At 40.8% G+C, this 25,017-nt stretch overlaps 1 protein-coding gene across 4 annotated transcripts in view; it reads right to left on the bottom strand.

The window, feature by feature from the left end:
- Positions 1-25,017, bottom strand: part of PARD3B (par-3 family cell polarity regulator beta) — a 1,062,783-nt gene that overhangs the window by 644,559 nt on the left and 393,207 nt on the right. For all 4 annotated transcript variants that reach the window (XM_075180190.1, XM_075180191.1, XM_075180192.1 and 1 more), the window contains exon 12: positions 14,525-14,695. In XM_075180190.1, the coding sequence (XP_075036291.1) occupies positions 14,525-14,695 (171 nt within the window). The remainder of the gene's footprint in view (positions 1-14,524; positions 14,696-25,017) is intronic.

Below are 25,017 nucleotides of genomic sequence, written 5' to 3'. Positions count from 1 at the left end.
GCATTGGTTTCAAAACACAACCAATGCCAGTTGTCCAACGCAGCTGAGCTCCTGCTTCCACAGAGTTAGATTCAATATGCTCTCTCCAAAGTAAAGCAGCCTCCAGGCAATTCCTTTGGTTGACAGTTTTATATGCAGATTGTCTCATTTGCAAAAGTAAGATGCCATGGATATGTGTAATTGTATTTCACAGTGCCTTGATTGCATACACGCACAGGTATACACTGCAAAAGGGAATAAGGTGACCACAAAATATTTCTTAAGCTATAGCTGATATTTATGGTTGCCTATTCAAGGAAACAGATACTGTTTAATAAATGGCTGAAATAAATGATGCTGAAAACAATGTCATGCCACAAATAAATAAAAATCCCCTGAATACAAAATAAAGGAGAACCAGTATAAGTATCTGTGCAATTGTGAGTCTAATTAGTAAGGAGTTAGGCACAAAGCTTAAATGTTTTGCTAAGTTTACATGCAGTGGTGGACGAAAACTTCCATGTGCCTTGGGCAGTGTACAAACCATGAGTCCTATGGCACATTCTTTCTTCATGCTTGTTTACCCACCAAAATACTAAAATAACGTTAGCCTCAAGCCCAACTGCTTTAATATATAGCAGGTCTCATAACCTAAGCCAACTATTTTGCTAAAGTGGGCAAAGACATCTATAACAAGTTCTCTTGTAAATGCAGTAACCCCTCACCCCAAGCTTAATTCATCACTTATCAAAGTCATAACTACACCACTGACTTGGAATAGGACAGGTTTAGGCCTCTGAACAGGCATGGATGGGCCCAGAGATACCATCTAATATCTGTAAATATGTATGTGTGTGCCTCAATACTCCTGATATTGCATAATGTTTAGTAAGTCAGAGAATAAAGGAGGAGATGTAGTAGTAATGAGCAAAATGTTTGAAACTGTTCCTCAAAATAGTTGTCCTATTTTGCATTTGGCCACAACACTCTGCACATCTCAGGCACATGAATTTGGCCTTAAGTATTCCCAGCCATACACCAAACACATCCCACAGCAGCAATTACCTGACTGTCATCATTCCAGCTCTATTCACATGCTAGAATTACAGAAAATTTACAAATGAGGTACAGAATGGAATTATGAGGAATGATTGCAGGCAATGACATGAAACAAAAGATAGATATGGCCCTGTCCAGATGATCTTACAATCTAAGAGGTGTGGGGAACATTTCACATATAAGATAGCAGAATAATAATTGTAGCTGCTGATCAGCTGACAGATTCTGTTGTATTTTGAGGACCAGCTGCATATGTTGAGAAACACCATATTCTTTGGACTTTTATAAATGGACTTTGTTGGATATTCATCTGTTCTCACATGCACAGTTTATCACTATAGGACTGTAATGTGTGTTTTAATATATTGTATGGAGGTGGTTTCTCTTTTATTTACTCTATAGACCTGTTCCTCTGACCTATAACATAAGACAGAAATCCTAAATCAGTGGATCCCAAACTTCCTCAGTTCAAGGCACCATTAGGGTCCCCAAAATTTATTTTTTTATTAAAATATTTATTTTTGTAAGGTCAAATATAAATACAACCAGCATTAAGAGTCAACATGAATATAAATAATTAGAAACCAGAAAATACAACCAGCGTAACATCTTAACAACTCATTGCAAGGGTATCATATTAAAAGCACTGAAGATGACCAAGGGTTTTAAATAGCAAAAAGGGGGAAAGAAATGGGAAACGGAGAGAAGGAGGACAGAGAAAGGGATAAAAAGAAAAAAAGAATTAGGGAGGAGGTCCAATAATTACACAGTCTCAGGAGAAGGGAAACCGAGCCTGAAAGAACGAAAGCCATGGATCCCAAACCTTGGTGAATGATTTAGATGAATTATTGAGAATGCTAGTCATGTATTCCAATCGTTGTATTTGACAAACTTTGCTAATAATAGTCTGAAGGGATGGGGTGGTCTGCTGCAGCCAGTCCGCTGATATTTGGCAGGTAGCTGTCAATATAATACGTCTGGCCAACTTATTCTGGTGTCTAGTCGCCGAAGGCGCCCGAGGGTCCACAATTTGGGGAAACTTCATGTCAATCCATAGAGTAAATTTTTCTATATCATGGTTGAAATATTGCTTCATGTTTCTCAATAGGATTTTTATGAAGACACCTATTTTTTAACTGATCTTTTCATTGGCTGGTCATATTTTTCTGAAACTTTGATTAAATCCCAAATTTAAAGACAATAAAAAAATAATTCTCCAGCGTTATATAAATATTATTATTATTATTACCATTTATTTATATAGCAGCACTAATTCTGCAGCACTGTACAGAGAAATCATTCACTTCAGTCCCTGCCCCATTGGGGCTTACAGTTTAAATTCCCTAACACACACACAGACAGACTAGGGTCAATTTTGTTAGCGGCCAATTAAACTACCAGTATGTTTTTGGAGCGTAGGAGGAAACCAGAGCACCCGGAGGAACCCCATGCAAACACGGGGAGAACATACAAACTCCTCACAGATAAGGCCATGGTCAGTGTCAGGGATAAGCCCCTCTAGCTACTCCCTGATTAGATATCTTATCATATATTCCAACAGTCATACAATATATCCCCTCTATTTTGTCAGGAAACCGCTCCTGAACCCCTTTATCTGTCACAAACCGCACTCTGCGCACTTGTGACTTGGAAGCTTACTGTAAGGGAACACACAGGATTCCAACGCAAATCTCACACTCACCTCTTCCTCTAAGGCTACAGATTTCGCTGGTCCCGTCCCAAACACAGACGCATAATACACAGCTCTCAGCAACTGCCACCAGCTACGAATAAGGCCCATAGCAGGCCTATGACGTAATCACCCAATTTCGCACACTCTGTGCTCTGGTAGCTAAATAGTTACCTCTTCTCACTCTGGTATCTAAAGAGTTAATCCAGCAAAGCAATCTGTCTCTTCTAAACAGGCAATGGATTCTTTTAGAGCAATAAGGTCAGAACTATTAAATTTTAGATTTAATATACAAAAAGTACAATGCTTACAGATAAAAAAAACAATTAGATAAAGATTTGACATACAAATAAAAATGGCACACAGTATAAAAACAAAAGGGATAAAAGTACATAGCATAACTTACTTATTATATGCCTGGGGGTAGGGCAGAAAAGATGGACACTCCTTCAATTAGATTGATTCCCCAAGAAGCCGACCCTTTGTCCCTTCAGAACACAGGTATTTAAGCAACATGAAATGGGATAGTCTTCACAGAGAGGCAGCGTTTAATGGTAATCGGGGGATGTGGAATGTGACACTTTTTCAATCACCGTTTGCATGTTGCCTGATTTACTAATCAATTCTACTATGTGATCTATTTTTTCTGTAGAGTGTTACATCGATCCAATTTTATCATTAATAAATCCCCCATGAATCTATCCATCTTTTGATATCAAACACGCCTAAATACAGTGTATTCGTAGAGCTTACACTCATTTCCTTCATTTCTCTGTGGGGCAGAATTCTTAATTTAACATATGAGCTGCCCTTCATCATGCTATTGCGGAATATGTGGTTGATCACTACTTTTATTGATTTTAAGGGGCATATTTTAAAACTGAATTCTTTTGGTCTATATTACATGTAGCCTATTTCAGCACATGGCCTTTTTGAGCCAGACCACATGCTGAGCAGTACCTAAACGTCTATTCAGGTGTCACAAATAGGGAGCTCTTTCAAGCTGTCCCCAGGAGACACTTCTATCTTCTCACTGGGATGTGTAAAGCCATCCAATACATTTTACATTTGATATAACCAATTTACACTGCAGTTATGATTTATCCCTTATAAATAACTGCAAGCTCTCTATGTTCACGACAGTTGGGAATTGAACTCATGACCCCAGTGCTGTAAGGCAGAAGTGCTAACCATTTATCCACCGAGCTTATGATGGAACTCAAATAAACTGGAACTATAGTAATAAAATAAAAATAAGTAAAACAGAACTGTAGCAATAACAACAGGCTAATGTCAATTGGTTGTAAGCAGCGGAAGGAAAGTGATACACTCTTTGCAAGTAGTTCATTTTATATTGTTTCTTCAACTTATAAATCCTATACTGTATTTAACATATAGACAATTTTGAAATATCTACTTTACTGTATTTATCATTTGGAACTACAGTTCTCCAACAGAATAACACTATCCATAGCGGCTGGAGTGGGCTGGTATACGGTGGTATGCCATACCCCCATTTCTCCTACTACCTTTATTCTAAAACTATCAAACTCCATGCACTTACTCCATTACTTTTCTATACCACCACGTCTAAATTTACACTTGAACCACTGATCAATTGGCTAATACTCCACGTGAAATGATGAAATCCATGATCATTCTTCTAGTGTTTATGTGGGAATGACTTTTGCATTCTCTAGTGGTCCAAAGGTATATACAGGTTTGACTTGCATTGCTGGCAAGTGCATTGTATGAATTCACTCATGGTTAGTGTTACACTAACATATCACATATTACATATCACAGGATATGCTTGGCTATTTCTCACGATTACCCAAGGATTGACACATCACCATAGGAAAAAAAACCTGTTAAAGGAAAATATACCTACAATTTGTATAAGATATGGAACAACTTCACAAGTGTGTACAGCATCTACCTACCTACCATTCTCTATTCTTATCTATAGTTGGCTACAAGACAATGTGTTATTGCTGGTGAGATCAGATAATCTTAGCGTGTGTCATTAGTCAAATTATTTTTGATCAGGTTGGAAAATCCAAGATCACCACATTTGGCCTATGAGCAAATGTGATCTAAAACAAAGCTACTTTAGTGTACCAGTATCACCTTATCACAGCTTGCAAGTACAATACATCTCATATGATTACTACAGATGAAGACAGACATTGGGTGATAATTTAATAGAGATCTCAGCTTAGTACAACAGCAATCATTATCAGGACATTCACCCAATATTATTGATTGGTGTCTATACACAAGGCACGTACATTTTATTTCAGATTGTTACTTGTATTTCTTGCAGATCTCTGTCACAGTATACCTCTGTTGTAAGGGTAATACAGTAAAGTAAATATATAAAGGACTTAGGGGTATATTTACTGAACTGCGGGTTTGAAAAAATGTAAATATATTGCCTATAGCATCCAGATTCTAGCTATCATTGTGTAGAATGTACTAAATAACTGATAACTATAATCTGATTGGTTGCTATAGGCAACATCCCCCCTTTTTCAAACCCGCAGTTTAGTAAATATACCCCTTAGAGTAATGCAGTACTCTACATCATAGCTGCCTACTCTCCTGGAATGTCTGGGAGTCCTTCCGGACTCCCGGGAGAGCAGGGCAACCTCCCGGTTCCTAATTGTCTCAATAGTAAATTGGCGGGGGCGGGGCTTAGGACGTGAATTGCGTGTCCTCATGGCCCCACCCCCTGCTGTAATTGGATGAAAAATGTGATTGATGATTTTGGGGCAGTGCCAAATAACGTGATCCGTCAAGCCCTGCCCCCAACACGCCCATCTCCCCCTCATCTCTCGGAGTAGTCTTTGCCAATGTTGGCAAGTATGCTCTACATATCATACACAGCAATTCAGAAATAATACAACCTTGTTTAGGTGAAAACTGTGATTATTAATCTTGGGGGGAAAAGTCCACATTGTGACTCCAATTAAAACATTTAAGACATTTTTTCCCTTTTGGGGGTATATTTTTAATTAAAGGACTTTAAAACAAACATTATGTATTCTAAATACAGTTTATGTTTTGAGATATATTTTGCTGTAAATTATATTGCATAGTTAAAACACGTAAAAACCCCACTATTGACTATTTGGTAATGTGAAGTAAATGTGGAATATTTTGTTTCACTAAGGTCACACCTGTCAATAAATTTAAACATACAGAAATATGGGATTCTCTGAGCAAAATGCTTATATATTTTGCTGAGTTGTTAAAAGAAAAAGTCAAAATTCGCCAACTTTATAATTATAAATTCTAGAAGTGTTCCGGAAGTTCTCTGTTTTGGTTATTCCTAAGGTTCATTGTACATCAAATATACCTTATTTGTATTGTTATTATTAGATGCATTACCAGTGCTTACCTATTCCCATATACAGTATTTTCAATGATTGGGTAAATTATCTTTGACTTGTTACATACTATGCAATCACTTTCATATAATTATTTATAAACAGGGATCAGCATATTCAGGCAGTGAAGAAACTGGAATACTGTGATATAAGGGATACAGTTGTGAGGGCTGCTTTAATGGATTACACAAATCATCAGAAACATGGTGCACTCAATGTTGAGGTTTTTGCATGAAAGTTTAAGACTTTTTGAAGATTTTGGAAGGGGCTGTGCAAGTAACAGAATTGTGCTATAGATTATTCAATTATCTCATTGGGCAGTACATGAATAGGAGATTATTATTTAATGATCACTGTGTTTAAAGGACAAGAACTTTATGGCATTACTATTAATTAAAACCTATGTACGACTTTGTTAAATTATGTAACCGGACAAACTGATCTTCTTACACTTACAATCTGTCTACACTTCAGATGATGAAGTGTGGAGCGTAGTACTTCTCTATCTTACCTGCAAAAGCCAGGGAGTTTGACTAAGTGACTGATTAGTTTGCAACATGACATAAATGTTCTATATAGACTGCAGAATGATTGATTTATACACATGAAAAGAGCCACTAGTGTCACATGAAGCTAACAAACATACTGTGTATTGTATTTTAACCATTTTGTTATATATGAGACCCAGTCAGGACATTGCCCTAAACCTGTGGGGTGTGACTTCAGCTGTAGGTAATAGAGGTGGTGGCAAGACTGTCAACGCATGGGCACTCTAAATAGCTGCCCGGGGGCCCCACGAGTGTAGGGCCCGCATAGGTTTGCCAACTTTCAGTATATTATTCCTGGAGATTTATTCAGAACCTTCAAACCCTCTTTATTAAAACGTTTAGGTGGACTAATCACCTCAGTATCAGCTGTTATATGTACATGTGATCTTGCTGTTGCGAATACATATCTTGACCTTGACGAAAACAATGTACCGTACTAATGGTACTGTACAATTAGTACGTGTAGGGCCCCTGAGCTGTGCTTTGTAGAGTGGCCTATAATGCTGTTAAGACGGCCCTGGGTGGTGGTGGCGACAAAGGTTATTATCCCACTTTACTTTTGTAATAGAGCTGTAGTGGAAAACCAAGTTAAGAGTGAACAAAGTATTTTAATTATTAATAAAATAGTTTCATGTCTCATCTATGAAAATGTCAACTTTATGGTTTTGGTATCTTTTAAGTAGAGATATGGTTCTTGAGGTAATAGAACAATAGCATACACACCAGCCTAGTGATACTGAGGAGATGTGAAATTGGAGGTAGTGGAGGGAAACGAGTAGCGGAGGAGTGAGCATGGGAGGAGCTCACCTAGTGTACTGGTCTAAGCATAGTGACAGTAAGCAGAATTTATCACAGAGAAAATAATTACACTGGTCTTAACAAACCTGAGCAGGAGAACCAGTTTTTGAATGGATAAGAAAGAACATTACACATGCTAAACACAACTCATAACCACATACTACACAACTTCACTCTTAAATAATAAACTAATCTTTCTCTCAGGTAAACACTGCATAATATTATACAGTATCATATGTTAAAGAAATACGATAACTGGTTACCTTGAGATTTTTATACTGTATCTAAGTAAGATTATGAAGACAAAAAACAAGAAAATTAACAAACAATACACACAAGAGCAGATTAGTTTTTGGGCTTTTCAGTCTCTTAGATAAATGTCACAATCAATATCCCAACAACTGATCAGCAACTGGCCTAATTAAAGTATTCAGCTTGTAAAACATAGCTGTCATGGAAGCTTCCATTAGTGTCTAAGCCAATAAAAAGATAATGGATTGTTTAAAGATATTCAGTTCATCTAGTGATGCTATGCATTAGAAAGACAGATTATTTTTTTTTCCAGAGGGGAGGGTTGGCTGGGACTCATTTTTAAATGGAATTACAATTGAACATCCAGCACACCATATAAAAATTAATTTCTGTTTAAGAAGAGTTTGATTCAATCTCAGCTTCATTATACATGCGCTGGGAGAATGCATCTGAGTGGCATTTATATCATAGTTGTAGAGTCATGATTCATGCAGGAAAAATATATGTTGACTGTTTAAGTAAGGCTCTTCAATTTGGTGGACCGTGGTATTCAAATCACCAAGGCTGATGTGAAATCTAAATGATTTATTGGCTTTCTGTCTCCTGTGGCTTACCAACTCCTCCTTTCCTATTAATTCACATGGAATAGGTTGTCATAAAACTAAAACCAGCAACAAATTAGAAAATGTAGATAATGTAAATCTGCATTATTCTGCCAGACAGTAAAAATTGTAGCATCAAGTGTAAACCAAGAGTAGGCAATGTGTAGGTTTTTGACTGTAGCTGAACTGTAATTGCCAGCATGCTCACTATTGTTCATAAATCCTGCTCAAAGTGATTTATGTACTTTTAAACAAGCAATCTGTAGAATCATTTATATATAATCGTAATGTACAATCATATATGTGTAGCAGAGTGTTCCTCAGTAGCGCTGCCTGTGAAGAGGGTGAAGAGATGAAGAGTCAATTTACCAGGACAGTAATCCAGTGCAAGTACGGCTGTTTCCTCTACAGCGCTCCACATCATTGGTGACAGTGAAACTGAACAGATATGCTGTCAGACAATCAATGGCCAGGAAGGTGAGCTAATGACGGCTCACTGCTAGCCATTTGAATTTGGCGCCGTGGCACTAAATCCCGAGAGTTGTCTGCAGGAGTGCGAAACCAGGGAGGCACAGGAGGGCAAAGAAGGCCCTTCTACAATCAAGTGGAGGCCTATTTGAAAGGAGCTCTGGATACCAGACGCCGGGATCAAACAAGAAGACAGTGGGACAAGTCAGAAGACCAGTGGCTGAAGATAGAAGATGAAGAATGCAGCAGTTAGCCAGTGAATGCCCGAGGTCAAGTGAGAGAACAGGTAAGGCCCTTGCACCATTTTATTTCTTAACACTCACATGTAGACACAAGGCCCTTGAGCATATTGTGGGCACAAGACCACAGCATAGTTAGGCGGGCACAAGGCTCAAGTGCTCTTCTGTGTATTTTCAGATTTTAAAATACTATTCTTTGGGCATTTGTAATTCAGACTGCTTGCCTGCCCTGCTGGGACAACAGTGAGACAGTTCCAGAGCCTGTTCAGTAATAATTACTGAGGGCACAGTTTTTACAGGCTAAAATCCTATTCTGCATATATATATTTCAGGCACTAGGCTAGTGGAGACAGTTCAGGCGCTAGGCCTGTCGTCAGTTAGGCGTTCAACCTCATGCCAGGGATAGTCTCTATTGTATAGTATCATATGATCCATTGTGTATTGACTGCGTGAAACGCTTGGTATTCTGTTGCTGTTATTGTTTGCTGTGTACTGCTGTTCTCCTCTATCCACTATTGTGCAATACAGTGAGTAGGGTCTGGTCAAGAATAGTGCACTACATCTAGTCTGCTGCAGCATTACACATGGAGCACAGTTGTTAAAGCGTTGTTATAACTATACTAAGCTAAGTGAGATACACTAAATGTCGATTAGGGCCAGTCAGCAATATGGGGAGGAATTTGTTCTGTTTGCTCCCACAGCGACTGAGAGAGATCGTACACAGCAGTCAAGAAAACTGGACGTTTGAATTGAAAACTCCCTGTTTTTGTGTTAGTTTGTCCTTGTGTCTCTCATGATTTTTTTTACATTTCAGGGCGTTGTTGATCATGTTCACGAGCATAGACCTTGAATACGGCAAGATGTTGAGAGATCACTGCCAGGACAATTGGTACAAGACTTCAAGGATAATTGATGCACCCCCACTTGGAGCCCCCTTTGTGGATGTTCCAGTAGTTGTATCATAATCAGGTAAGATCAAGCTATAGTTTTCGGCAGGCGTTACATAAGGGCTGTCATCAGAAACTATAGGGCCTAGTACTAATTAATCTGGCAGGGTCCCCTGTCTCCCTCTTCTCCGTATATGCCCCCCTCCCTCTTTGCCGTACACGCCCCCAATCCCTCTTTGCTGTATAAGCTCCGCCCCCCTCATCACAGTAAACGTCCCCCTCCCCTCATCACACTACATGTCCCCGTCCCTCATATGAGTACATCCCCATGTCCCCCCCCTCATCACAGTACATCCCCATATCCCCATCCCCTCATCACAGTACATCCCCATGTCTCCCTCCCCTCATCACAGTACATCCCCATGTCCCCCTCCCCTCATCACAGTACATCCCTATGTCCCCCTCCCCTCATCACAGTACATCCCCATGTCCCCCTCCCCCCATCACAGTACATCCCCATGTCCCCCTCCCTCATCACAGTACATCCACATGTCCCCCTCCCCCCATCACAGTACATGTCCATGTCTCCCTCCTCTCATGACAGTACAGGTCCATGTATCCCTCCTCTCATGACAGTACAGGTCCATGTATCCCTCCTCTCATGACAGTACATGTTCAAATCCCCATTCCCCATCCCCACATCACAGTACATGTCCATGCCCCCCACCCCTCATCACCACAGTACATGTCCAAATCCCCCTCACCTCCTCCAGGGGCAGGCTGGGCAGGGGGGCATCAGCTCCCCGGGCCGGTATCATAGTCAGCTACCTTGGACTGGGCCACCTGGTCACCTGCATTTCTTTCCTTTAAAATAGGCTCCTGAGTCGAATCTTGCCCTCCGGGCTAAGATTTGCCAGCCCTCCCCTTCCCTCATAACAGTACATGCTCCAGCCCCACCTTTCCCCATATAATTGATCTAGTTCACTTACCTGGCCTCCGTGATGCTGCGGCTCCCAGACACTGATGGACTGCGAGCATGCCACACAGCGAAGACGTCACTGTGCCGTGTGCCCCCAGCCTATCAGTGTCTGGGAGCCGCCGAAATGCCAGACAGAAGATAAATAGCCAGCTTGGGGGCCGGGACAGACGGAGGGAAGTGTCCGGGCCCCTCACAGCCGTACCCCCATGATAGCGGCCCTGCATAAGAAACATATGACTTGCAAACCAGTAGTCAAGTCTGACCCCAAAACGAAATTTGTGTCACTCCACTGTGCAGATTTACTTTTAAATTACTAATAAGTACAGCATAATATTGTATAATATTTCTGCAGGTTTCTGCGTAACAAATGCCACAATAAAGAGACCCCCAAGGCACAAGTCACTCTGCAATAACACTGTCCTCTTTACTGTGTTTAAGTGTTAGCAGGAAAGGGTTGCTCATGAATGACACCACTAATGCACCATGTGGCAAGTGGCCGTTTGACCAAAAAAATGTGCTCCATCTCTACAAAAGAGGCTATATTTCAGATATAGTTAAAACAATAATCTTTCTCTATTTCTAATGTTGTCTGCCATTGTATTTGAGTGCACACACATATTTATACACGCATGCACAAAAAATACATAATGCATGTCTTTCAGACATGTATTCATGATCTGTGGTCCCCTGCTTCACTGCTCCACTTATGAGTGTAGCTGTCAATGCAACTCCTGGGTCATGAATCATTCCTCAGCATAAATGGATGGATCTATTCCAGTGCTATTAAATCTCTCTCATATTTATGTATCTCTCCTACCTATGTGTGGATCATGAAGTTTACACTATTTTTCCACACTCATCGATCACATTTGTTGTGTATTAAAGCTACACCATTTCAGGTTTAAAAAATGACATTCAGATGATGTTGAATTTTCCATTGCTTCCAATCGAGTGAACACAGAAGCGTAGTGCTGTTGCCGTGCAGAAATAGCTGTACTCTAATAACACATTCTGGAACGGCTGATCTCCATTTCACAACCAGCCACTACTGTAAATAAAAATATACATGCAAGCCTTATTTACTGTGTATAGTGCCACAAAAAGTAATATAGGGGCAAAGCATTTGCATCAGCTATTGCTAAAACAGAACATGTCTCAAAGTAGCTGCTCAATGTGTAGTGTACAATGAGGAATGCCTACCTATAAAGTGTTTTGATTTTACTCTGTATAAAATAAATATGAACTACCTTATAATTAAAATGTTGCTTGCATATTCACATTAATGGCAATGTAGATGAACTAGAATAACCCATTTGTAAATATAAATGGACATGTTCCTGGCTCCCTCTGCATGAAGAGAGCTCCAACTTTTTCTGGCAAGAAAGGAAAATCATGGAGTCAGCATGTCAGACGTATAAATATTATATTTCCTCTTAGGGAAATCAGCTTTGATGGCTGGAGGTGAATACAGTTGCTGACTCTCATTAAACAGTTCAGCATGTTCACAGTCAGTAGGTAAACAGGGATGAAATTTCATCTTCTTAGTGTGAATTGTGGCTATGTTTAGCCGTATGACATGTAGGTATGGCTGCAATGTATGGCAAATACTGGATTCATCAAGTCATGATGAGGGATATCCTGTGCCCCACGAGAAGTGACTGCCATTGACAGGCATTACTCTTATGAAGGCCATGCTATACCCACAACATCAGGTAAATCTTGCTATTACATAGCACAGTATTTGCATTCAATAAGCAATCTTAATACAGTCTGTTCACTCAAAACATTCTTCATTTGATATTATTCGCAGGCATATATATATATATATATATATATATATATATATATATATATATATATATATATATATATATATATCTATCTTCATCCCTTAAACAGCATTTCATAAGATGGACGAGAGAGACATTCTTTCTGTTTAAGAGTCTGTATTTAATCCCCAGGTTGCACTAACTGGCAATTTAGTACAGAGAAAACCTTTGAATTTTGTAATCTCACCCATGCAATGGTTAAGTGAATGTGGGTTGGTTTAAATAATAGGGGATATTGGTATTAGATAAGTGCTCATTAAGCATACTTATATGATTACTCTGAGAAGAAAGCAGTTTAATGATGGAGTAAAATTGTTAATATTAGTAGCTGGGTCACTGAGTTTTCAGAGCATTGAACTACAGTGGGTGCTGGTGGTGTGGTCGTTAAGAGGCTCCAAATTAATGGGTCACCTTTCTTCTGCCTGAGGCCCCCAACTCCCTCCTAGACCCCGCTCTGCATGCACTGGCTCTCTACTGAGCTGGTGCATGTACCGGACCGCACTTGTGTTTTAAACACAATCAGAGCATCTGGGCAGCACACTGTCCCTACCTGTCACTGCTGAACGGACCTGCACATAGTATGCAGCCGCTGGCAGCCTCAGATGTCAAAAAGGGGGCGGGGCCTAAATCCCCCCCCTCCTACATCGCCCCGGGTAGAACTATTTTCTAGATCCGCCCCTGATCCAAACTGTAGCTTGTTGTTTAGTAATTAACGTAAAGGTTTTGAGCCTAACCTGTATAACCAGGACATAGGACATAAATGCCAGTAATAATCAAGATAGTCTTTTACACCAGTCTTTGAACACTCCAGTTGGCTCTTTATGTTAAATACAATACAAAACTGGTACTAATGCAGCAGATGCTTGGCTTTCTATATTGAGAGGTTAGATTACTTTGTTTGGATAATGTCATTGTAGTAACCTCCTTGAACTGGAGATGAACTTGAATTTATACCCTTTGTAATTCATGATGTCTAGAAGAGTGCCAATCCAGGCTTCATTTTATGTCTTCCATGCATGACACTATTTTATTGCTCTTTATGGAACTGGAGGCTCCACTTTCCACAATAAAAAAGTAAAAGTTAATAAAATATCTAAATATAAATAAATAATATTATTTTATAATTTATCCACTTTGAGAAAAAGCCTTCACCCTGAGATAGCGATGGCAAAAGAAGGATTGTTGCAGGTTCGCCTACCTTCAGCAAAAACACCTGTCTTCATCGAGGTAGGACTTGCCTTTAGTTAATTAATTATAAACATTACAACATTATACTCATAGGCTAAAGTCTGCCAGAACACATGGTAACACCTTTATATAAGCTAGTAAAACATTTTTTAAACTGGATTGAAATTTAAATAATATATTTATCTTTTAGCATTTACATTACACACAAACAAAAATAAGAGAAGTGTATTTGCAGAAACATTTCACTGTGGAATAAGTCATTTGCAAAGGTGTGCAGTTTTGGCAGTGCAGTCTTCAAGTTCTACTGTTGTTTCACCATTCCACAGAGTAGAATTTATAGTCTTTAAATAAAGGTGGGAGGACGATAGTGTCAATTTATTCAGCATGGAGTGTGGTTGGTGTATAATAAGGTAGATGTCTGGGTGGAACACCAAACTCTGACAATAAAAGTGAAAACATTTTTTGCCAAATGCAGAACAAGCTAAATGTTTTGTCTAACAATTTTTAAAATGTCACTCATCCTTTCCTATCTGTTTATTTTCTAGGATACACTCATGTTTTATTTTGATTGCTTCTCAGAATTGTACAATATATTATTTAGATATAATGTATACCTCTGCTTGTCTATCCAACTTGCGCAGAACAACAAGCTGGATCATCCCTCGGATGTTTCCCTCCATAGACATGGACCTGCGCAGTGTTTCCATAGCCTCTTGATTTGATTTGCCAAGCAAGCTCTCCCCATTCACAGCAAGAAGCTGGTCATTCACTCTCAGACGACCATCCTATACAAGACAAAATCAAATAACACATGAAAAAAAAAACAAGATACTAATCACATTTATTTTTAGGTTTTAACCCTGGCTTGCCATAACTCTATTAATCTTGTGTATAACAATGTCCACTTTAATAATACTCTCATCCATTTAATCAGCAACACTTCTACATTTTAGCGAAAGCCCGTCCATAGGTGTCATGGCACATTATATGTAAGTGTGCACACCATACTGCCTGTAGGAAAACATGCAGTTTTGAAATTTTATGTAATTAGTTTTCCGGTATTTTATTCTTTCGACTCTTCACCCTCTGCTCTTTGTCTCCTGGCCAGTAGTGAGCAAGAGATTTTGTGGGCAACATAAATGCGGTGGACGATCCCCTATCTCTAAGTGACAGAGTTAAAGTGTACTGGTGTACAGGGCGACTTAGAAGTGCTACAAAAATATAAACGGCAAGATTTGGAAATTCTGCATGTAAACCACAAAGTAATATATTATTGTGGTTTTAAGAAAACATTAGACAGCACTAGAAACTATAGATTGACAGCATTTAAACTTACCATAGCCTCACGCTGATTAAAGTTAACAGAATGAGTGATACAAATCAATGTGGCACTTGGTGACCTGTGCAGTAACTTAAGCTGTATGGTGCTGAAGTATGTTTGAGAACTCAAACAATAACACTTCAGATTTTTGTAAATGGTCTAAATTTTGCCAACAAAGACATGAGTACACCTTGGCAGAAAGCCTGGCACAAATTAACATATAACACTATAATACAAAGCACTAAAGTTCAGAAAAACCTTTAACTTGGCATTAGAAGTAGAAACTAGTTCCTCTATTGAGGCACTGTTCAAATGGTGGCTTCCATGTTGACCATCGAGATTCTTGACAATTCTACAGATCAGCACCGGACCTTGTATTTGTTGCAAACAGTTGACACATGGAAAAAACCTTCAGCTATCATGGTTAATCCATGGATAATATTAATTCAGCAAATCAGTCACCAATGGAATTTATTGGTGTATGCTTAATATAACATAACTAGTGATGTAATACCACTGTAAACATTTGAAAGGGAAGAGATAAAACATGTACAGGACCACGGAATGAAAATTGTTAAGCTCCCGAAATGTCCAGGAGGTTCACAAATTTCATGGAGTCCTTACGGATGGATCCCAGTAGAGGTAAATATGTGATTTGTGTAATCAGGTCCCTCCGCTTGCTGTGAAATATTGTGAAGATAGGAATTACATAGCAGGGCCAGAGTGACTTCATCACCCCCTCTCAGCTGACCTACCCTCTGTGATCTCTGGCAGGTTATCAAATATTTTAAAAATGAGAATTTTAAAATAAACTATTTCTTTCGGTTTAACTGGGAAACTAAAATATTTTTGGCTCCTGTTCTAATTCTCTGCTGCTCATTTACAAATAACTGAATTAGCAATTGAATGTGATTGTTGTTTTGCCCAGTGGAAAGAGCGTAGTCCATTGTGCTTTCCAGTTATCATATTTGAGTTCTGTTATATTGTATTTTAATTGAAGTGAAAGGGAGCAGAACACCGTTTATCTAAAAAAAGGCATCCAATGGTATCAAAAATATATTAATTCAATGAAATACTTATGAATGTAAGTGAAAATAAATGTTTGGAAACAGATTTATGCTATGTCAGGCTGTCTTAAAAGTCAATATACAGAGACTGCTACCAGCATCATTAAACAAGTCTACTACAGCCTTAATCTAAAGGCAGCTAATTAAAATGTCAACACCACTACAGTACATCATAAATGACCTTGTACCATCAAACCAGTTCAGAACAAAGACTCTGTATTACTCATATACAGACATAAGTATAGCTTACTGAAATAAAAACTGGAATAGACAACCATTGTTGTGTCCCTCTTTTCCATCTACTCTACTTAAAGGAAAACGGTTACAAAAAACCTTAGGGACTGGCTTAATAATACATAAATATAATTTAAATTATGTCCACTCTGATATGCTAGAAATGACTAGATAAATTGGAATATTGATTTTGGTTGATCTTGTTAAACGCCCGTAGCGAGATTTTGTGCTAGGACAAATATTACATAGGAATTATATTGTTGCTTTTTTTCAGGGAGACTTACAAGGAAAAGTACGTATTAATATGTTTCAGAAAATTGAACATTACTTTATTATGGAAGTAAAAGACTTACTAATGGAAACAATGTTTTATTTAAATCATAAAACATTTTTCCATTGATTTTCTTATGTTATAGCCATCCTGAGAATCTTTTGAAGCCCCATCTCTCGTGAAAACAGTTTGCACCAAAGATACGGCTTTAATTCGTTTAATAAATGGACCCCTATGTGATGTTACAGGACAGGTAACCTTCCCATTTGCAGGCAGTTCCAGGTACTAGAAGGACCCCTCCTTATTTGCTACATGGCAGAGGGGGCATGGCTTGTTGCATTCTACTTGAGAGTATATCAAGCACTACAGATACACTATTAAGACTTAAAAAAAGTGTCAATTCACTCACACTTGTTGACATTTTGGATCTCCCCAGTGAGATTCCAGAGGGAGATCCTGGTACCAAGGGAGGGGGAAGGTGGGTTCACAACATAATACAGTGGGAGGCAGGGCTAGGATGTTGCTATTTGGTGAGAATCAGGGCCGGACTAGCCATCTGGCACTTCTGGCAAATGCCAGAAGGGCCGATGGCTATATGGGCCGGCCCGACTCCCCCTGTCTTCTTGGTGGCTGGTTCAGGAACCAGCCAGCCACCTCTGCTGCACGCTCCCCAGCTCCCTCCCCCGTAATGCTGTGCAGCCAGTTACACTGGTGAGTTTCCTGTTTTTTTTTTGTTTTTTTTTACTGAAGAGGGGGGGGTGCCGCGATTTATGGGGGGTGCCTGCGATTTTCGGGGGGGGGGGGGGGTCGCGGGGGTGCCGCGATTTTCGGGGGGGACGCGGGGGTGCTGCGATTTCCGGGGGTGCCCGTGATTTTCGGGGGGGGGGGGTCGCGGGGGTGAGAGCCTGGGGGTGCTGGGAAAGGGGATGAGAGAGCCGAAGGGGGTGAGAGCCAGGGGGTGCTGGGAGAGGGGGTGAGAGAGCTGAAGGGGGTGCTGGGAGAGGGGGTGAGAGAGCCGAATGGGGTGCTGGGAAAGGGGATGAGAACCAGGGGGTGCTGGGAGAGGGGGTGAGAGAGCCGATGGGGGTGCTGGGAAAGGGGGTGAGAGAGCAAAAGGGGGTGAGAGCCAGGGGGTGCTGGGAGAGGGGGTGAGAGAGCCGAAGGGGGTGCTGGGAAAGGGGATGAGAGCCAGGGGGTGCTAGGAGAGGGGGTGAGAGAGCCGAAGGGGGTGCTGGGAAAGGAGGTGAGAGAGCCGAAGGGGGTGCTGGGAAAGGGGGTGAGAGAGCTGAAGGGGGTGCTGGGAGAGGGGGTGAGAGCCAGGGGGTGCTGGGAGAGTGGGTGAGAGAACCAAAGGGGGTGCTGGGAAAGTATGTGAGAGAGCCGAAGGGGGTGCTGGGAAAGGGGGTGAGAGAGCTGAAGGGGGTGCTGGGAGAGGGGGTGAGAGCCAGGGGGTGCTGGGAGAGGGGGTGAGAGCGCCGAAGGGGGTGCTGGGAGAGGGGGTGAGAATGCCAAAGGGGGTGCTGGGAGAGGGGGTGAGAGCCAAAGGGGAAGGGGGCGCTGGGAGAGGGGGTGAGAGAGCCAGGGGGAAGGGGGCGCTGGGAGAGGGGGTGAGAGAGCCAGGGTGGTAGGGGGTGCAGGAAGAGGAGTGAGAGAGCCGGGGGGTAGAGGGTGCAGGAAGACGTGTGAGAGAGCCAGGGGAGTAGGTGGTACAGGAAGATGTGTGAGAGCCAGTGGAGAAGGTGGTGCAGGGGGTTAAGTGAGAGGGACAAAGGAGAAGATGGTGCAGGGGCATAGGTAAAAGAAAGTGTAAAGGGAGAGACATATTAAGAATGGGAATGTCAGGGATGCAGCCATCATAAAACACAAGTAGTAATGAAGAATGGAAATGCACAGAGGTGAGAATGATCATTAAGCTTCACCTGACCCACTTCAGTATGGAAGTGGGCAGGATGTGGGAAGGTGCATTATTCTCCTGGGAGACCAGGGCAACTCCTAAAGTCTCCCAGACATTCCGGGAGAGTAGGCAACTATGAATTCACCTAGTACTCACTACTGTAGCCCGCAAGCCGCATGGGCCTCTCCTCAGCCGTTAACGCTAGTGGCTTTCTCTCAAAGGAGTCTAGGAGAGTTCTCTAAAATCCAGGAGTCTCCCTTATGTTGTTGAACAGTGTGCCACAACCCAAAAAAAGAGGATCATCACGCCTTTTCACAATTATTTGAGGTCCACCATCCACTATCAGTGCTTATGATCACTAAGAATTTAACTGGGATTCGTTGTATACATAGCCAAAGCCAACAGAGAAAGGAGGGAGCACACATGGTGTAAATAACACTACACACTCTCCTTCCCCTTCCTTGATTGGATGTGCTGCCTGACATTCCTGCATTATGCAGAGAAGGTTTACATGATGCAGAGGCTGGCTGCTCCAGTTTAGCCTTATGCTCTACTTTATAACGAAGCAGTGAATAGATCAGATCGGGAACACAGAATTGGGGCCACAGGTAAACAAGCCTCGCCATGCTGTCTATTGCCTACCAAGGGCCTAGCGTGTAAGGTGACCACATCTGCAGAAAACTCTGAATTATGTTGGGCTATTAACATAGGGAAATATGCCATTTCGTTACAAAAGGATTTGGAGATATTTGAAATTTGTGCAGGAAAATTACAGAAGTAGTCTAATGTAGATTAGTGTAAGGTTATAATACCGAGGTCATACTAATTCAACTACTTACAGCAAATGGGAACAAATTGAGAAAAAAGATTTAGAATTATTAGTAGACAGTATGCTCAATAGTAGAACCCAGTGCAAGACAGGGGATATATAGAAAGTGGCATAGGTACACATTGTGTAAAGATAGTTCTACCACCAAAAATTTCATAAAACTGAACATGTGTCAAAATCTGGGGTATAGTTTTGAGCAACTATCTAAAAATAAGACATAAAGAACTTTAGAGAGTTCAGAGGTAGACAATGTGAATAATTATTGGAATGGTTTTGTTACATTGAAGAGAAAAACAGGACAAATTGAGCTTGTTTACTTTTTGGCAATAGGTCAAAAGAAAATAACTTTTCATATACAGATCTGTTCAGGTGACAAGGGACATCTACTGCATCTGGGATAATGATCTATCTTTGCCGCCAGGACATCACACTCGATTACAAATGATTTCCAAAGAGTCAGACAGACAGCATTCATCTAGATAATATGGCTTTGTTTTCAAAATAGCAATGTACCAAATTAACAGATTTTCTGATATCGGAGTAACCTGAATGCAAGCAGTGAAGACACCAGACTGGCATTACAAAACAAACTCATCTGCTGAGAAATGTATAACTTGATGTATACAGTGTAATGTTGTCTCTAAACTGAGCTATCTAGAAAAGATAGAGTTAAATTGTCATAGTACACCTTGAAGTGTTCCACTTACAATCTACATGTTTTGGTTTTTTTAGCAAGTCACTTGTTTTAGAGGGAACAGTGATCCCTATTTCAGTTTGAAACTTGGGGGTGGGGAGGTTTTTACATTGAGCTGTTCTGATGTCATACATATTGTTAGCATGTGATCATGAAATATGGGCACTGATTTGCGATTTAATTGGTTTATTTTAAACATATCACCTTTTAAAAGAAGTAGCATCAACCCTGTGGCTTTTTAGTGGTATCAATTGCCTTCTTTTTTTACATTTATTCTAAATGATTATTATATGCTAATCCAGAAAAAAGCATTCAGTCAATCTCCCCGCAAAGTACTAATCTTGTAGTACATTGAAAGCCACTGGGTATTTACCTCAGCCAAAGAGAAACAGAAATGTACAGTGTTTAATGGAAATGTCATTTGTTCAGTAAACAGAGACGTTTGGCTCTGTATGTGATAAAATCCGTAATTGGGGTAAAGAAAAGCAGAAAGTGATACATTGCGTGAAATCTATATTTATTCTCCAGCCGGAACACAATATGAATAGTTTGGTTTATTTGACTTGGTGAATGTTTATTCCACAAAAGCAGTGTATATGCTCAAAACAGCTCAGGGCTGCTTTAAGTTCCACCCACAAAAGACAGTATTTTTAGACCCAGAAGAGTTATGAACTAGATGATTTCATTCTCGTCACAGCTGTGCAATGTACAACCTCAGTTCAATAAGAAGCAATATGTATATTAACCTTAACATCTTTGGCATCAATAAAAAGGGAGACATTCAGTAAACACAACGACAGATCAAGGAGCGAGTAGATGCAGCATTGTGACAGTTGCTGAATGAATAAAGGATGACAATCTATGTGACCAGTATGTGATAGCTCGCTATGTATTTTCTAAGAAGCAGGAACCTGATCATTAGCTCATTGTTTTATTGGCAATAAATACTTGGCAGAAGGAAATGTGTAGGTAGTTTGCTTATAAAGCCAGTTATATTTCTAAGCATACAGCCTGGCTGAAAAACAGCTATGTAAATTTTATTCCTCTGGTAAATGGGAAGTGTCTGCCAGTAAGAACATTTGCTACATAGTGTTCTAGACAAATCCAAACCCATATTGCTTGAGATTGGTCATAAATTATTCTGTACCCAAGACAACCTGGAAAACGAGATAACTCTCAATGTATTTTTTTCCGCCTCTCTTTTGGAGTAAAACATCTGAAATAAATAATTGAAAGCAATGAAATGGATGAGAATTTCACCCATTTTTTTTGTGGGTACAATATAAACCAAGCTTTTGTTTGGCATAGGTATTTGTAATAACACAGCAACATGAATTTTTTTATGGAAGCAGAGGATTTTTGTGGTAAATACATATGTTTTTGTAATTATGCTTGGATCAAACTTCTCCTATTTCTCCCCCATCACTGCAGCATTCCATGCCCTATCCTCCACCATGCCCCATCTGTATAAACAAAGAAAATATATTCTACCAGTAATTAAAATGTTCAGATGATGAGGTGCAGACTGGCAAGCAACTTAAACCTGGGCCTGCTTGTTAGCACACTTTGCAGTGTCTACAAACCCAACTCATTTCTATGTGATCGTGGTGAAAGTGTTCCCCAATTCACTTCAATGCATCAGCATTTAAAGTGTTATGCATACATGTTTTTGTAGCTGGAAAAACGCTAGTGTTCGAAGCATCCATTTGACACCACCCTACATAAACACCATTTGAACTACAGCATTCGCTGTATTTCAACAACAATTGCACACTCTGTTCCCAGCAAAAGTAGATCATTTTAGTAAATTTAGCACACATTGAGAGAAAACATAAGGAGTATCTGTTTAATGTAGCAAATTCCTGCTTTAGTGTCATATTCAAATCCAAGCATATGTTTAACCTTTCAGCAAAAGGATATTTATGGTATACTAATATTGTACTTAAAATAGTGAAAACAATTTTACTTATTAGTTTAAGATCACATGGAGATTGCACTGGGATTTAAACTGTAGCCTCTTAGGATTCTATTTACTAAGACATGGCGATAGGGCTGGTTTTCTATAGCTGCAATATCAAACCACCAATCACCATGATTTATCCGTAAAATAATGCTTTACTTACCGCTTCGTCGAGCCAGTCTCAGAGGAAGTGCATGGTGGCGAAGTGGTTACCACTTCTGCCTCACAGCTCTGGGGTCATGAGTTCAATTCCCGACCTTCCCTTTACCTGTGTGGAGTTTGTATGTTCTCCCTGTGTTTGCGTGGGTTTCCTCCGGGTGCTCTGGTTTCCTCCCACACTCAAAAACATAATAGTGGGTTAATTGGCTGCTATCAAAAATTGTCTCTCTGGCTGTGTATGTGTAATTTAGACTGTAAGCTCCAAAGGGGCAGGGACTGATGTGAATGAGTTCTCTGTACAGCGCTGCGGAATCAGTAGCGCTATATAAATTAATAATAATGATGATGATGATGATGCATGACTCAGCTAGCCGCAGTGGAAATGAAAGCATGGGCTTGGGCTTTCAGTTCCACTAAGTTCATTTGAAAAAAAAAAAAAAAGAAAAAGGAAAAAAGATTTATATCATCTGCCATCAAATGTCCAAGGCTGCGGTTCCCAAAGTGTGCACTGCGGCTCCCAGGAGTGCGGCGACGCTGTCACAGGGCTGCCGCGGGCAAGCTAGAAAAAAAACAAAACCTTACCAATCCGCGCGGCGCCCGGGACTCAGCATTCTCCTCTCTCCCGCAGCTGTCAGCTGTCTGGCCATGAAAGTAGGTAAGAAAGAAAAACAATAGACCTAAACTACCTGACTCTACTACAAGGACAGTAAAGAAGACACAGGAAGGAGGGAGGCCCTATAAACCCTCTGGGTGTCTTCTTTCCTGTCCTGATTCATGTGCAAGGGGGGATTAACCCCATAGTCTATGCTGCCATGGAGGATGGAGTGTAAAGTGGAGATGTTGCCTATAGCAACCAAATTCCAGTTATCATTTATTTTGTACATTCTACAACATAACTAGAATATGATTGGTTGCTACAGGCAACATCTCTACTTTTTCAAACCTGCAGTTTAGTAAATATACCCCTAAATGTCTTAATTCAACTTAAGCTGAGCACAACCTACCTCAATCCTGAAAAATTTAGACCATCTAAATTCTGTTGGCATAGTTGCAATGAGACGGGAAAAATTAAGCACATCTTTTGGAGTTGAACATTAATCTAACTGTTAGGCTGCTGGTCTGATCACCAACCCACAGAACTAGATGGCGGAGGACTTCACCTATAGCAGCCGCCTTTCCCTTAGAGCTTGATGTGCTCACCAGTACTCAGATGCCCCCAGGACTTAGTTTCAGGTGTAGTGTGGCTTGGTGATGCAGGCCCACAGCGGTGGGCCAGGAGGCTGGGTAGAAAGCAGCGGCTAGTCAAACAGTAGCCAAGGTCAAGGGTCACAGGCAAGCAGGGTAGTCAATAAACATGCCAAAGGTCGGGGTCACAGGCAAAGTAGAATAGTCCAAGGTGCAGGCCAAAGGGTCAGGGTCACAAGCAAACAGGCAAAGTCCAGGCAGGGGTCATACAGAATCCAACAGAGTATCCACAGGACAGGGTACAACAATCAGGAGAAGGTCAGCAAGACTAGGTCAGAAGCGCTATAACCAGCAGGGAAGCTAAGCAGGGCAAACAATAAGGGCTAAGCCCTATAACAATACACATGCCAGGACTAATTAAATCAGGCCATATTAATCAGCCCACAGGCTTAGATTTCAGCACCTGCGCCCGGCTGTCCTATTTGCCGGGGCGCGCTGTGCAGGGAACCGGCATCCGACCATTGTCTTGGCAACAGTCGGATCTGCTGGCGGAAGTGATGTCCCGGTCGCCAAGAAGACGGCCGGGACGCACACCGCGGTAATAAATGAGTCGTGGCGGTGCCCGTGGCTGACGCTGCTCCTAACACTAACATACAGCATGTTTTCAACCTGCTACATGAGGTACTATGGCTCCCTCTCTAGAAGCTGCTCTATTGCCAGAGGCAATAGAGCCGGTTTCTGGTTCTCCAGAAACCCCTCACCTCCGCGAGGAACGGGGGCTAAACAGTGCCCTACATAGTGGCACTGTACAGTACAGCAGCTGCGGCACTGTCAAAGAAGCGTCCGCGGCGGTGCTGTATTGTAGTGCAATACACTCTCTACTTTTTTCCGGGGGGAAACCCCCCTTTAAAAATCATGCGTACGCCCCTGATTGCATCTCTATCCATTTCAGATCCCCAAAGAATGTCAATGTGGGTTGGGTCACCATCTTATAGCAACAAGAGCAGCCATAGCCCAGAACTGAAAAAAATCCTCTACCTCCTACTATTACGAAGGTTATAGCCAAAATCCAGTTCAACTTTCAGATGCTATGGGTGCACCTTACTCCACTGGGTCTTCTCCTATCAAAGTGGTTTAAATGGCATGAATATGTTACAAACAGGGAGAGTTTCTCACTGGTTGGAATTAAGGATAACTCTACCCATCAACGGAAATTGATTTTCACAAGACTAAAACATCACGACTTACATTTATCATTGATCAACATAGATTTTATTAGTTCATGTTTGAATCTGTATTTGCGATTGCATAATTTTATGTCTGCCCCCCCCCCCCCACTAGCTGTTCTTTCCCTCTCCCCTATTTCTTTTCTGCTCTCCTAATCTTTTTTCATTTTCTCTAATGAAAACTATTGATGATAAAATATATATAAATATTTTTAAAGAGTTGGCAAATACTTTATTTTAATATTAAAGCATTTGTAAATTGGATTC

Source organism: Mixophyes fleayi, chromosome 7, assembly GCF_038048845.1.
Source record: "Mixophyes fleayi isolate aMixFle1 chromosome 7, aMixFle1.hap1, whole genome shotgun sequence".
NCBI classification, from domain to species: Eukaryota; Metazoa; Chordata; class Amphibia; order Anura; family Limnodynastidae; genus Mixophyes; species Mixophyes fleayi.
The sequence above is the reverse complement of the archived record's forward strand: the minus strand, read 5'-3'. Positions and strand labels throughout refer to the sequence as shown.